At 33.7% G+C, this 15983-nt stretch overlaps 1 protein-coding gene across 1 annotated transcript; it reads left to right on the top strand.

Annotated features, from left to right (window-relative positions):
- Nucleotides 1-2181: 2181 nt before the first annotated feature.
- LOC142354069 (uncharacterized) lies at nucleotides 2182-3666 on the top strand. Its single transcript, XM_075406345.1, has 2 exons — nucleotides 2182-2333; nucleotides 2633-3666. The coding sequence occupies exons 1-2, from the start codon at nucleotides 2293-2295 to the stop codon at nucleotides 3522-3524; spliced, it is 933 nt and encodes a 310-aa protein (XP_075262460.1). The 5' UTR covers nucleotides 2182-2292; the 3' UTR covers nucleotides 3525-3666.
- Nucleotides 3667-15983: the final 12317 nt, after the last annotated feature.

Genomic DNA, 15983 nt, shown 5'->3' with positions numbered 1-15983 from the left:
AAAAACAGTTCTTGTTGAAAAAACACAATAGCAAAGTATAATAATGCCAAAAGTTAGTTTCCAATATGTTTTCAAGATAAACTGGCAGTTAGTTTTGGGGAGATGCTGTTGAACTTCAGTTAACACCTAGCAGATCGATGTCAGACTTCAATAATGAAAAATTCTTGATCCACTAATGTCGACCAGTGCTACCTACCAAAAAACTTTCGTTGACTATTGCGCAACTCATGATATCGTGCGGCAGCAGTTTTTGATTTGGTTTTATTGACAGCTGGTAAAAACAAATCTCTGCAAAAGTATAATAATTCTTTTAAACAACACATACACTAGTTATTGTGTAAAAAAGTTTAATTATTGTTAGATCTGGAACTGTTTTTATTTCAAGAAATTCAACCTGTAAAATTTTTGACCGGAATTGGTTCATTTTTTTAACTTCACCTCATTTTGCTCTACCTTACCTATATATAACTTAAAGCTTATCTGAAAAGGCACAAACTGAACTTTTGACTGAACATAACTTCAATTTACCCGAAAAACACACCCGAACACTTAAGGCAAAATAACTTAAACTAACCTGAAAAACTTGTAAATTTCTTTTTAAAATGTACGGTAAAAATATGAAATAATACATAAATGTCAATAAAATACCCTAATACCTGAAAATACCCTAAATTTTACCTCACCCTTAACAGTAAAAAATAATAGTAATGAAAATTTTAACATAAAAAATAATTTGAGTTTTTAGGTGTGTTTTTTTGTTCAGGTTAAAATTTAGGTTGAGGCCCCTTAGTTTTCAAATTAAAATTTTTTCACCGTTTCCAGAACAGACAATAACTTACCTTAAACAGTTAAAATTATCTTATATTTACACTTTAATTTTCCAGTTAATTCCACCCTAAGCATTTTACTTACCTTGAATGTTCAGACCAAAACTAAATTATTTTAAAGTTGAGTTTCATTTAGTTTTTGCCCTTTTTCAGTTTTTCTGTCCTAAATTTTGGTGTGAATTGTGCAAGTTTTTCTTTACCTAATTTTCTTATCTTTACCTTAACTGTTCAGTTGTGTTTTTGGTAAGTTTAATTGCTTTCCAGGTAAAAGCTCAGGTGCTGCCTCTTTAGCTTTTCAGGTAACTTTCAGTTTAAGTTGATGTAAGGTAAGGCAAGTTCACTTAAACCAATCTGACAGTTTCAGGTAAATTAAGGTGTGTTTTCAGGTAATTTTATTTGAAATTTATTTAGAGTGATGCCAATTGAGTCAATAGTATCCAGCAATTTATAGAAAAAATGGGCAAGATGTTACTCTGGTAAGTGTCAACAAACCCCGATACATGGTTCCCTTAATATAAAATTAGATATTACGTTCTGATTTTTACTCATAAACTAAGTAACTCTGGGTTGTTTTTTTTTCACGTTGCCGAGCAATGATGGGTGTGGAAAGACCGTTGTTCAACGTCAAGAAATACGTAGTCTCGATAATCTAATCAGTGTGAAGAAAATATCCACCACCTGGACTTTACGATCATCTTCTCGAAAAGAAAAAGAAAAGAGTACTGAATTCGGCATCAATTTGCCTGATTAAAGTTTGCAGTGAAGCGATAGCAGAAAGCAGTCGGAGCAGTGACTGTTACGATACTAGATCAAAATCTTAGATAAATTGGGCAGACATGAAGTTTACACATATTCCCTTGCAGCCTATTAAAAGTAAGATGATTGCCTTAAAGTTATTAGGTTAGACAATATGAGAGCATTTTATCTTAGTTAAAAGTTAATCAAACGGTTCTGATGACCTGCGAAATAGCTTTGAAAAGTTTTCTTCAAAATTTTTTAAATAAAAACGAATCCAACATATCGAAAAAATTCCAAATAGGTGAGCTCATTTTTTGCGAGCAAACAACTTTCAGCTCTACTTTTAAATACAGAATCTAAAAACGTAAAATTGCAACTTCTATTTTACACATCAATTTTGTTTGTTTTATGTTATTGTCGAAGCGATTTGTTACTTTGTAGAAGCGATTTCTTAATAGTTAGATAGTATATTGATTGTTATGAGATATGATGCTCAATTTTTGTTTCTTTTTTTGATAATTTGCGTAAAAACATACGTAACTTTCAAGCTACTTTGATTGCGTTTTCGTAGCTTATAGTTTATAACAAATTGTGGCATTTCTGAGAAAAATATAATTCTTCTGTAATGCTAGTACGTATACGTATCTTTCATGGTAAACATTTTCTTTTTTTCTTGTATATGTATATTTTATACAGCAAAATTTATTGGCGCCCTGAATTTTGAACAATGGCAGTTGAGAGTTCATCAGGTAAAATCATCGCGTGGAAGTAAGTATTAAATTGTTTTCATATCTATATTTTAAAAAATTAAAACTGTTTCCAGCATTCCTCAGAGGCGCCATTTTAAATGGTAATGAATAACATTGCCCCTTATTCGATTAAACAAACCATGTGATTTTCACTGGAAAATTATGTTATTGTTGGTTCACACTTGGCAAATTAAAACAGAAATCTTGTTCATGGGAGTAAAAGAAACAGTTCCAAAATTTAGCTGATACGCTCATGTGAATTTTTAAGGACTATCAGGTAAGAAGTCCTATCTTGGTAAGAAGTTGTATCTTTTTAAGAGTTGGCAAAACTGTTGGAAAAGCGCTGCTGATTGGTGGTGCAAATGTAGTCGCTGGACCACTGGGAGGTATGGTGGCATCTACAATTGTAGCCACAGGAGATGTGGCTCTCAATTTAAAAGAGGGAAACTATAAAGAAGCCGTTGTTGAAGTTGTTTTTGGAGTTGTTACTGTCGCTTCTTATGGTGTGAGTGCATTAGCTTATGATGCAGCTAAAGAGGGTGCCAAAGAGGCTGCAGAAGAAGTAGTCAAAGAGGCAGCGAAAAAAGCGACTGAAAAGGCAGGGCAAGTAGCGCTCGAAGGTCTTACAGGTGCTGCAAAGGAAGCCGCTGTTAACGCAGCTACGGAAAGCGCTAAGTTGGCAGCTAAAGAGATGAACGACCAGCTCGCCAAGGAACTTGCCACAGGATTATCCGAACATGCAGCTAGTCACGCGTTTCGAGCAAGCATGCGAGTGACAGCAGACCAAGGGGCTACTCAATTGGGCAAAAAATTTGTTAAAGAGTCCGTTGTGGTTGGGGCTAGACAGGCGATGAAATCAGCTGGAGAAGCCGAAATCAAGAGAAAAGTTCAATTGGGTGCTATGGAAGTGCTGGGATCAGTAGCAGATACTGGAGTTAATCTTGGGGTCAACAATCTGATCTACAACACGGCAGCCGAACATTCTGCTAAAAAGCTGGCAGCATTCACTTTCGGAGAAGCGGCCAAAAAGGGAGCTGAGAAAGCTTTTGCAGAAACAACTGCCAAGTACGGAACCAAGGCTGCAACAGCAAGACTTGCTGCATTTGGAGCTCGCGTTGGAGTTGATGTCGGAGAGCTCGACAGAAACAAAATCGAAGACAACAATGAAAACCGAAGAGCTCGACAGAAACGATTCGCTATGAATCAGTAACCGAGCCCAATATGACCTTCTATTTTAACTTTTTATTGCCTATCCCAGGTCACTCATCCCTCTAGTTTCTTAGAAGTGAAAGTCATATATGATTTGTATGATTTCTTAATGGTCATGCAGGGATCATACAAGAAATCGAACTTATTACCAAATTGCTTAAACCGTTTACTGATAACAAACAAATTCAGAAATGCTGCAACACTGAGAAATTTGTTTTGTTTGTATAAGATGATCACGTATAAATACTTTGGTTTTTTAGTCACGTAAGATCAGTATGAAATGATATATGATTCTTGCATAACCATATAGAAATTTAAACCCGGGATATCAAAAATTTGAACAAAGCTTGCTTGCTTTCTGTTAGATTAGAACAGATATTGCTCTTTACCTAATTTTGATATGAATTCTATTTAGTACTAAATTACCCATGCTACCATTTTTCATAATAATTAGATTGAGAAATAATAATTATTGGATATTTTCCGTTATTTTTTTTCATCAATTGAATCATATTATTTGCAACCCCAACAAGAAGGGCGCGGTCAAAAATGGCAACAGTGCTATTCAGGCTGAACTCTGTAGTTACCTAACACAAAAAACTCACTCAAATTTTTCAAGAAAACAAACTCCGAGAAATTCTTTGTCTTCAAATTTCCTTACAAACATTCACATCGGTTCTGTATTTGAATCCCACAGTTTTTGTTGACCCCCCCCCCTGATAATATGCGCACCGCAGTAGTATTTTGCACTCCAAAACATTAACAGTCTAATAATTAGATAGAGAGCTAGTGCAATCGAACTATTATGTCCATAAGGGTAATTATAAGCTATACCTGATCACATTCCAATATATTCTAATTAGTGGATGCCACAATGAATCTTAGGTTAAATTTGTTATTGCCAAAATCAGAGCAATGTGCAAACTCTATGTTAGACCTTTTTTTGGAGTTGACATGAATTATCATTCCTTTTTTGGAGGTAATGAAAAGAAATAAATTAAGTAACAAATTAATTGCAATAAAAAAATTTATGTCTAATTAACAAAATTGAGGGTTTGAAATATAAATCCATTGTCGCAAAAAAAAACAAATTAATCAATCAAAATTGCAAATATAAAATTAACCAAAATTGTAAAGCGATAACTTTGGTTTCCATGTTTTAAGTTAGTTAACAAAGCATGTCAAATACTTTCTTAGTAGCATTTGAAGTAGACCTAAAAGTTGCAGTAATACAAGAATTAGTCTTAGACCCTCTCAGAACAATTCATCTTCATAGAATAAAAAACACAATTAAAATCGTAGAGTTTTACTTCAAAAAAACTAACCCGGAAACGTATTTCTGATTACTTTTTATACTGCCTAAGATTATGAGCGAATTCTAAAATGATAACGGGCTGTATAATACCTATTTTTAAATGACCTGTGATAAAAGCATACGGTTCCAAAGAGAAAAGATCTAAAGTTCCAAGGTTTGAAATTTTTCCCTCACACTATGAACTGGTGAGTAGAAAGTGCAAATCGGGATTTACGTTTGCTTGTTCCAGAAGAAAATCGATAAAGTACGTTCCTCAATGAAAGCAGTTTTGCATTATTTTGACCAAAAGGACACTGCTTATTCATCATTTTTCAAGGGCTCAAAGGTTAAACTCCCCGGCACACCAAAATTTTCCAAGTTAGCTGTTGAACTGAGTTCCCAAGTCATTTGTTTTCCAAATGAAATCCAAGAAAATGAATTACATAATGCAACAAACGGAATATAATGCATGGACGATGATATTTGATAATTTTTTGCAATTTGAAGTTTTGTGTAAAACCCTTTTTTCTTCAGTCACCTTCCTTAAAATGCATTTTGAAACTTTAACTAAACATGGAATTTAGAAGTATGGAAAACTTTTTTTTCATCGACACAAAGCAATAACAAATTCTGAATTTTCAAAGAAGCATTTTCTAATGAACCTGCCAAAAGTAATCACTCAGACGAATTAGGGTGTAAGTTCTGCAAGCTTGTGTTGGTCAAATAATATGATGCATAAATAATATAAAATTGTAGATACGCATGTGGATACATAATCGGTAGAATACAGTTGTTAATTCGACAATTCGTTGAATACAAACTGGAGAAATAACTTTGCGTAAATAATTCATTTAAACTTGAAAGCAGAACTGTTTTCACTATGGGGGGGGTAGTTGAAAGGATTTTTTTGGGGGGGAGGGGGGGGGGGGGTTGGAGGTGAAAGTGGGTGCTTAAATCTTGTCAAACGGTCCTTTCATCTATGCCTATTACTAGAGAATACTAACCATTGTATGTTAGAAGCTAGCTCAAAACTCTAAATGTTATTGCCCAACGTTCGAAAAAAAAGCCAAGTATCAAAAAAAAAGAAGCGAAAAAGGGACACATATTCATCAACTCAAAAAAATTCGTAGAATACCAATATTTTACTAAACCTATTCGAGTCTTGAAAAAAAAACTTAAGAAAAAATAGCTTAGGAGCGCTTTAACTCGTTTGCCTTTACTTTATTGCCCCATAATTTAATCAATAATTAAATTAGTCATCCTGTAGCACTAGAAAATCTCGTTTTAAACACTGACTTAATTATCGACAAATTTTGATCTTACAGAATTTCAGCACTCATCTTATGCATTTTTAAGGCTTTCCTTCAATAATTTGGAAATTGTTCTGCATATTATTCTGATTCGATGGATGCAGTAGCAGCACCGGAGCAAGACTAAATCGCATTGCACTAGAGCAGGCCATCTTACAACAGTTGGAAATCTGCCAAAAGACTTCAGAATTTTGTAAACTCTTAGGATAAAACAGTTATCACTCCTGGAGTATATAGCCAAAACAATTGATTGATTAAAACTAGGTAGCTTAAGTATATTTTTTTTCCTTTAGTTAGATAAGTTGAATGTGTGACGCTTTTCAGTTGTTCTGTTTTTCGAAAATATGAATTACCATTAAAAAACAATACATATTTTTGAGTGATTAATGGCTCTACAGAAATGCAAAAGAAGAAGGACCCTACATGCTGACTACGTTATAAACCATAGTGAGGAATAAAATTGCGCGTAAAAATATGCACGAAAAGCGCTGAATCCGCTGAATTTGAAATTTTCACAAGTGATGAAAATATGCAAGAAGGGTGCTGAGAAGCTGCTGAAGTTTTGCACGAGAAACGTTGAAATTATATTAAAAAGTCACTGTATCGACTTAATTTGAAATTCTTACAAGTGCTGAAAGTATGTAGGAAAGGTGATGAAACAAATGCTGATTTTATGCCTGAAATGTGCTGAATTTTTTATTTCAATAGATTCAGCGTTTATTTTCCAGTTTTCAGCGCAATCAGCACACATCTTAGATAATGCCCGCACATTCATTGGATTTCTTACAAAAATATCCGCTTACAACTGCTGACCCCTTGACCCGGGACGTGTAGAACGAGTGTTAGTCGTTGGATGATTGGACATGCGAACAAACAGGAAGCTAATCTCTGGTTAGCTGCAGCTCGCTCGCCCTTATTGTATTGAATTTAAGTTAAACTATTGCTTCATATTTGTTGACCCGTACCCGTTTTCTGATAACGTAAGACAGGGCACAGTGAGAGCAAAAAGGGAGAACAAAATTCGGTACAGAAACAAACTATAGTATCCCAGCCAACTTTGGAAAATTGGAAAATTCGACCCATGGTGGCGTCTTGTCGGATAGGCTAACTGAAATAGATGAACTCCTTAAAGTGAAACTCAGGGAAGCCACATGACCTTTAGAACCAGTAAAATAAGCATCTATTCAGAATTCAATGCAAAGCATGGAACGAGGATACCTTCTTCTATTCGTTGATGAACACGCTTAGAGCGGCCTTTTGTAAGGCCAAACAGATTTAGCGAAGCCATCTAAATTCATTAAATCAGTATCCAACATACTAGAATACAATATGCCGTTTGAAAACCGAGTCGGACGAAAAACGATGCTTTCTTAGCTTTGTCCAAGAAGGCAACGAAAACTAAAGAAGATCTCAATTTTGAGATCAGATTAATACTTGTTAAAAAAGTTATTCCGAATCAAATGACTGGCAGCATTTCAAGCAACTGCTCGAAGAGACCCTTGGCAAAATTGAACTGATCAAGTATAGCTAAATTAATTTCAGTGGTAAAAAATTTAAGAACAATGCTGATTTTGGCTTACTAAGATTGAAAAAAGAAATCCTCTTTTATTAACTAAGCAATTTCTGAATTGATTCAGTGCTTTTGCAGTTATAGGACAACAGCATGAGAGGACACGTGACTGCATAAAGCAAGTTAGTAGAAATAGGAACATCTAGAAACAGAGTTGTATTAAACACGCTCAAATAGCTTAATCTTTAAACACTAGTTTATCAGATGTGCCTTTTTAAGCGTGTGAAAATCATTAGTAATAGCAGTGATAGAATAGAATCCATAGGAACCTAAACAAAATTTATGAGATGATACGTACTATGAAATAGACATACTCCGTACTAGGAAATATTACAAAAAATCAAACCGAAGTTTTTCTCATTCGTAAATTTAATAAGGATTTCTGCTTATCGGAAAACAGAGCAATTGGTTTTGCACAACTTATTCTTCGGGCACTTAAGAAGATGACAAAAATTAAGAAGATGACAAAAAAATTTCATTGTCATTACAGAACGAAACGATTGAAAGCTTCCCGGTCCGTGAAAAATTAATTTGACTCCAAAAATTTTCAAAAGATGAGTGCACCAGAAAGTTTTTATAATTTTTATATATTTTGATTTTTTTTCTGCTTTATTTTTTTAGATAAGAATCAATAAAATGTCCTCTTTTAAATTGTCTAACTCATTCTGAATAGAGTGAGTCTTAACTGATTTAGAGTTTTATTTAACCCTGGCCCTTCAATATTACATATTGAGTTTGACTTTAAAACCCCAGTCATCTGGATAACAAGAAAATGCTTTCCTTGGAATTTAGAGAAACACGTTCATTACTATGGTCTACCGGGACGAAAATAAAAACTAGTTACAAAGAAGAATGTGGCTCGCACGTCTCAACGACTTTTGACGTCCAATGTGAGAACCGCTTAAATTAAGTGTAAGTAGTTTCCACGTGCAATTTCCTTAGATAGCCTAAAATGGAAAAAATGTTTTCCATTTTAGGGTATATAAGTGCCCTGTGGAAACTATTTTCCGTATTCACTTTATAACTTTTCAATGCAACAACTAAAAAAACAGCTTACGAACAAATGTTCCTTTAAAAATTGCTAATTTTCCTCATACGATCCTTCACACAAAAAATCGTGTAATTTTTTATCACACAAGGAAAATTTTTTTGTGTAAAATCACACGAGGCGAATTCCTCACACGAAAAATTGTGTGACATTTCATCATACGACAAAACTCAGGTCATTTCACATGATAGAGTTTTATAGTGTAATTCCAGCGAAATGTAATCATAGTTACGTCAGGCGGTACAAAATTTTAATTCTTGAACGATTTATTCTTTTAAGAGTACTAAAATGAGGGACTGCACTGTATTTAGTCTGACGCACAATTTCTTTTTGTTTTTTAGTATATTTTACTTCTTCTCAACTACACTTTCCATATACTTTTATTATTTCCATCTACGCACTTTACCCTCACAACCCCAAACCAATCAGCTCCACCCAACCTCGCCTAACTGAAGTGGGTCTCAAGATGTACACTAGGTTTAGAGAGTTTTGGAACACAAAAGGTGATTTGCTACTGGTGGAGAAAAGATGAATGAACGAATGGTGAAAAAGCAGATTCTGTTAATCAGCTATTTATTCTCGACCACAACTGTACCGCAAAATTGTCTATGTAGTTCTGATGGCAACAAAGTTTCCAAAAGGTATTAAACACAATTTTAAAAAAAATTGTAGTTGTCAGATTGCATTGTTATAGGTTGCAGGGTTGCAATAGTTCAATTTTTATGAAGGTTTGTTTTCAATGAGACCACCCAATATAACGCATTTATAGCAACAGTCAGTTCTCCATTGCCCCGGAAATTGAGTTGAATATAAATATAAAGCCTTTACTAAAGTTCTTGTCTGTCTCGGGCTGGAGTAATTACGGAGCTACCTTTTTGATATCAAAGATTGTTTCTTGACATACTGAACTTTTCATCGGCGTTACTTTATCCAAATTAGATTTTATATGTCCCCAGAGGTCTCAGAGGGAATTGTTCTCTCAAAAGAGGAGTTTGAACGCAGGACTTACTGATCACTCACAACAAAATGAGACAAAATGAGAAGTGATCAGATTTTATTCTCTTCTGAATTTGGCTTGCACTGGTTGCCAGATCATGTCAAAAATGCATTTGGAGCTCTTCTTTGAAGTAAATTTTTGTAGATACAATAAGTATAAGTGTCCGATTAGTCAGTGTAGCTTACGTTCTCGTGAACCTGACCTCTTTTGAAGTCCTGATGCGAGTTCCATGTCTTATTTTAGCTTTTTCCTCAATAAAAATTATATTATAATTTTGGTGATTCATAGCTATTGTTCTTAACTGCATGCCCGATTATTCTGCCTATAATGTGAGATGCAATGTCTTCCAAGAAATATCAACTTTCTGAAATTTTGCATTTGATTGCTATGGAAGAAGACTTTTTAGCTAAATCAACACAGAATGACAGTTGATAGCTTCCTAAGGCAAAGTAATCAGCTTCATACAAAATTTCTGAACTCAACCTATACGAAAAGTGTCCAGAAATCAATAAAAAAACATGAAACAAAATCTTCAATTCATTTTTTTTGTTTTTATGCTCCTGGTCACACATTTGAAAATGTAGAAAAATGTAAACTCAAAGTTTTGTTTTTCTCAGAAACAAACTTTAAAAATGATTGCTCACATAACTCTTCAATATTTCTGAGAAACCAATTTTATTACTGATTGTGCAATTAAGTAATAAACAGTCATAAAAGCAATCCAAGTATCAATACTAAGTCTCCAAAATAAAAACTGACGTTTTTGTCTATAATGCGCTTGGTGTCTAATAACACATGTGGTGTTCTTCTGCTGTTTAGTTAGCTTTCGTGCATTAAAAAGTTGACCAAGTTTCAATCGAAGTAATTCGTTTTAGTAATCAATCTATATATTAGAGAGAAAGTTGAGCTGATGTCTGGATCTTCGGGAAGCAACCAAAAGGGCCTAAAAGGAGGCCAATGGACGGGCAAATTGCATTTCTATCCCGACACAGTTTCTCACAGTGAAGAGTACATTGAGATACCATCCGAAAATTTGGTTGCGGAATTGGAAGATTACGTGGGACAACATGAGAGAATTTTAAAGGCAGATATTTTCCTTTCTCCTCTTTCGGATAAACAATTTACCAAATTGTATTTCCACCATGCCTTTCTGATTCTGAGGACGGACCAGTTCTGGTGGTCTGTCGAAAAATACCAGGACGCCATTGTGATGCAGAGGAGTGAAAACGAGGAAAACCTAATGCAGAAATGTAGAAATGTGGAAAGGGAAGAAATTAACAAAATTTTAAAAGATTTACACTTAGCAAACACGATTGCAAATTATGTAATCAAACACCGTCATAATGACAGCAAGAACTTTCTGTGTGTCCTGGTAGGTCCCTCTGGTCTATTACAAAGAATCATATATAATTTCATGTGGTACGATCTTTGCCTTTTAGTTATAGCCAGGTTTAGAGCTCGAGGTCTAAAACTGCCCGAGGCGAGAAAAAAAATAGGAAAAATATGTAAGATAAGCGGTGAAAAGTTAGGTTTTTCACCGCAAATTTCGTGCATAATTTTACGGTGAAATGCGGTGAATGCGGTGAAATTATGTAAGTATTACCAAAAGACAAAGACTACCACATGAAATTATATGTGACTTATGAAGAGGCATAATAATTCTTCAAGGCAGTTGATTCTCTTTTTAATGTTTTTAAGGGAACTTTTATAACAAATCAAAATCAATCACTGTTTCTTCATGGGTCGAGCAACAGTTTTTTTCATAAAATAACTTCAACGATCAGGATATTTTCATGAAACGAGTAATTGATTTTTGGGCTCAGTGATAGTTTTTTCCTTTATTTCTGTGGATGCATAAGAATCGACAAAAACACCAAATTAGCCTCGCAACTCGCAGTCCACCTTAGACAATATCGAATTTTTTCAAAGAGCTTGAAAAAACTAAATATTTTAAATTTTAAATTCTTTAGATGAAGTCTTTGTCAGCAGTAGGCTAATCTGTGAAATTGTTAGGCGGAATAGATTTTGTTAATAGTTCTCTAGCGATCAACAAATAATGTAGTTTGCTATATATATATATATATATATATATATATATGTGTGTGTGTGTGTGTGTGTGTGTTTTTAAAATTACACAATTTCCAATATTCCTAATAGCAGAATCTCTATTTTTATATAGCTTCAAGGAAAATAAAAAAGGTTTTTGAAGTGTCATCTCAGCAAGAAAAATTGTGTGAAGGTGAAGTAAATGAATGCAACTACAAATAATGTAGTTCGCTATATATATATATATATATATATATATATATATATATATATATATATATATATATGTGTGTGTGTGTTTTTAAAATTACACAATTTCGAATATTCCTAATAGCAGAATCTCTATTTTTATATAGCTTCAAGGAAAGTAAAAAAGGTTTTTGAAGTGTCATCTCAGCAAGAAAAATTGTGTGAAGGTGAAGTAAATGAATGGAACTGCAAGTTTGGAGTCACTGAAACGCAAACAAGTTGCCAAAGGGATAAGCTGGCACATTTTTAGATCTCGTCAACGTTAGTAGATCCAACATTTTTGCTTGCATTAATTTTTTTTACAGAAGATGCCAGTACCTAGAAGGTTATGATACCCTCAAACAGTAGAACTGTTTTTGTGCCGAACCCACTAGATTGGACGAGGAATTTTGCTCAATTTGGTTTTTTGCTGATTTTTGACGGATAGATATTATTAACGGCAAAAGACATGACTGTTCTCATGAAAAAGCCTAACGAGCGTTAGATATTTAAATGACGAGATTTTTTTGGAATTTCCTTTAGGAGGAAATAATGAGTTTTAATTGTGCCAACATTTAAGAAAAGATCTAACTTTGATAATTCTTGTTACAATTTGTTTGTCGATGCTTTTAGTTTTCAAAGAAAGACGACGGTTGTTGAATATTGGAATCTTGAGATGGAGAGAAGAACTTTATAGTAGTTGCGATTGCTTTCACCACTTTATTGTAGAAATAATTGTAACATCTGTTTCAGATAATGTTTTGGTTGAATCTAAAAAAATAGCCTTCCTTCAAGAAAAATGTCGAGAAATCAGTTTGGCGATTTTGTCCAAAATTTCCTAATTAACAAACAAAAACATGCTGACACATCAATGTGAACCTCATTGGAGGGCCCGTTGCGCTGGCACTTCCTCACACATTGTACTGGCGTCACGATTTTGCAGGTTTCATTTGTAGATTGGATATTCATCCAAAATGTTTCCTTCTTTTTTGAAATTTTCCTTCAAACTGAATAAATAGTTATCCTGTCTGCTTCTTTGCTATCTTTATATTCAGCTGCTGGTCTGGAAAGGTAACGATTTTCATGTTTTGCTCCCCTTTCTCTGGAATGATTGTCAGGTTTTGAGGAGGTTTTTAATAGATCTGTTCACCATTTTTTCGAGAGTTGATATAAATTAGAGACCAAATTGCAGTACTGTTTCACTGAAGCTAAAGTAGTAAACGAGTGCCAAACAGACGGACGCCGGCAATTTCAAGTGCCAAATCAAATTTTGAAGTTTGACAGAAGATTATTGTTTCTTTGGCGGAAGTTTCACATCATTATTCTCTGTTTTAATTTTGTCAAATAAAATTTTTAGAGATGAAACATCTGATACAGTAACGTATAGTTAGGTTTAGAATCAATTGACGAGCAGTGACCGTTTGTGAATTGTCTGAAAGGTGTTTTTTTTTTCATAAACATTTACTGATTTTTGAAGTTCCTAAATTTTGTAGTTTCTTTTTGTTGTGCTGTTTCTGAGTATTGTTGGAAATGTGTCTCAATGTCTCCCTTCTGAAACCTATTTGATCGCATTCAGTAGCCCAATTCTTTCTATTGCCCTTAACGACCTTGAAATTAATTGCTTGAAAAATATTTCATGTCTTTTATATTTTTGCCCATTTTTGTAGCTCTTTTTAAATTTTATTTTTGTTTGAAAAACAGGTTTCGATTCTTCACATTGATTTATTGATTTTCACAATTCATACGATTCGATTTACTATTGGCCTCAAACTAACGGTAAGAGATTCTAACTATTGATATGTTTTGTCTGTTTGTATTGAAAATTGAATGAATGCGTTTATCGAGTTTTTTTGACAGTTTATCCACCAGTTTGCGTTAGGGGTTCTCTAAATTCGATATTATTTGCGAAAAAAGAAATAAGGGATTTGCCTGTAATCTCGCTACTTTGTTCTTTCTTCTTTTTGTCTCTTACATCAGTGATTTTTGAAACGGTTCGATGTTTTTTTTTATTCTTTGGTTTTATAATCATGCCATGCTGTCCGTTTCACATAGGTATAGTTCAATTGAAATCGAAAATGATTATGGCAAGTTTCTAACGTTGGTTGCTGTAAATTTGTTTATTTTTTTTTAATTTGGGTCCATTATAGTTGATGACAAATTTTTTTTCAAACAGAGTTGTATTTAACAAATGTTTTTTTAAGTCTCTTTCGATGCTGACACATCAATGTGAAACTCATTGGAGGGCCCTTTAAGCTTGTACTCACTCACACATTGTACTGGAGTCACGATTTTGCTGGTTTTGATTGTAGATTGGTTATTCATCCAAAAAATTTCCTTCTTTTTTAAAGTTTTCTTTCAAACTGAATAAAAGGTGATTTTGTCTGCTTCCTTGCTATCTTTATATTCAGCTGCTGGTCTGGAAAGGTAACGATTTTCATGTTTTGCTCCCCTTTCTTTGGAATGATTGTCAGGTTTTGGGGAGGTTTTTAATAGATCTGTTTACCTTTTTTTCGAGAGTTGATATAAATTAGAGACCAAATTGCAGTACTGTTTCACTGAAGCTAAAGTAGTAAACGAGTGCCAAACAGACGGACGCCGGCAATTTCAAATGCAAGATCAAACTTTGAAGTTTGACAGAAGATTATTGTTTCTTTGGCAGAAGTTTCACATCATTTTTCTCTGTTTTAATTTTGTCAAATAAAATTTTTAGAGATGAAACATCTGATACAGTAACGTATAGTTAGGTTTAGAATCAATTGACGAGCAGTGACCGTTTGTGAATTGTCTGAAAGGTGTTTTTTCATAAAAATTTACTGGTTTTTGAAGTTCCTGCATTTTGTTGTTTCTTGTTGTTGTGCTGTTTCTGAGTATTGTTGGAAATGTGTCTCATTGTATCCCTTCTGAAACCTATTTGATCGCATTCAGTAGCCCAATTTTTTCTACTGCCATTAACGACCTTGAAATTAATTGCTTGAAAAATATTTCGTGTCTTTTATATTTTTGCCCATTTTTGTAGCTCTTTTTAAATTTTATTTTTGTTTGAAAAACAGGTTTCGATTCTTCACATTGATTTATTGATTTTCACAATTCGTACGATTCGATTTACTATTGGCCTCAAACTAACGGTAAGAGATTCTAACTATTGATATGTTTTGTCTGTTTGTATTGAAAATTGAATGAATGCGTTTATCGAGTTTTTTTGACAGTTTATCCACCAGTTTGCGTTAGGGGTTCTCTAAATTAGATATTATTTGCGAAAAAAGAAATAAGGGATTTGCCCGTAATCTCGTTACTTTGTTCTTTCTTCTTTTTGTCTCTTATTCATAGTGAAAACAACTATCTCAATCCTCTGATGCAATACTCTAAATATCTAATTAGGCTAAAGATAGGGCTAAATAAATGAGTTAAACATCAGTGATTTTTGAAACGCTTCGATGTTTTTTGTCATTCTTTGGTTTTATAATCTTTCCATGCTGTCCTTTTCACATAGTTACAGTTCAATTGAATTCGAAAATGATTATGGCAAGTTTCTAACGTTGGTTGCTGTGAGTTTGATTAATTTTTTTTTTGGGTCCATTAAAGTTGATAACATTTTTTTTTCAAACGGAGTTGCATTTACCAAATGTTTTTTTTTCTGTCTCTTTTGATTTGCTTTTCATTCTTTTTCCTCGCTAATTGATTACGCGCTACAGGTACAGTTGATGTGAATTAAATCAACACAACTTTTTAATTGCTAATGATAATTATGACAGGCTGCCTTTTAATATAAAAGTTTATAGTTAGCTAATTTCTTCATTCAATTATTTAGATTGCAGTTGAAGATCTTTCCTTTTATGCTTTTTGAATAAGCGACTCTATCAATATTTGTTATGGCCATCCTATTAGGAGCCATGATTTAAACGACGTTTTTTTCTCAGACTTCTATCCTTCTCAGCCCTTTCTGACGCAAACAAATGTCTGCTGCATT

This window comes from Convolutriloba macropyga, chromosome 15 (genome assembly GCF_964194025.1).
Source record: "Convolutriloba macropyga chromosome 15, txConMacr16.3, whole genome shotgun sequence".
Taxonomy (NCBI): domain Eukaryota; kingdom Metazoa; phylum Xenacoelomorpha; order Acoela; family Convolutidae; genus Convolutriloba; species Convolutriloba macropyga.
Note: the sequence above shows the minus strand (reverse complement) of the source record. Positions and strands in the feature narration are given on the sequence as shown.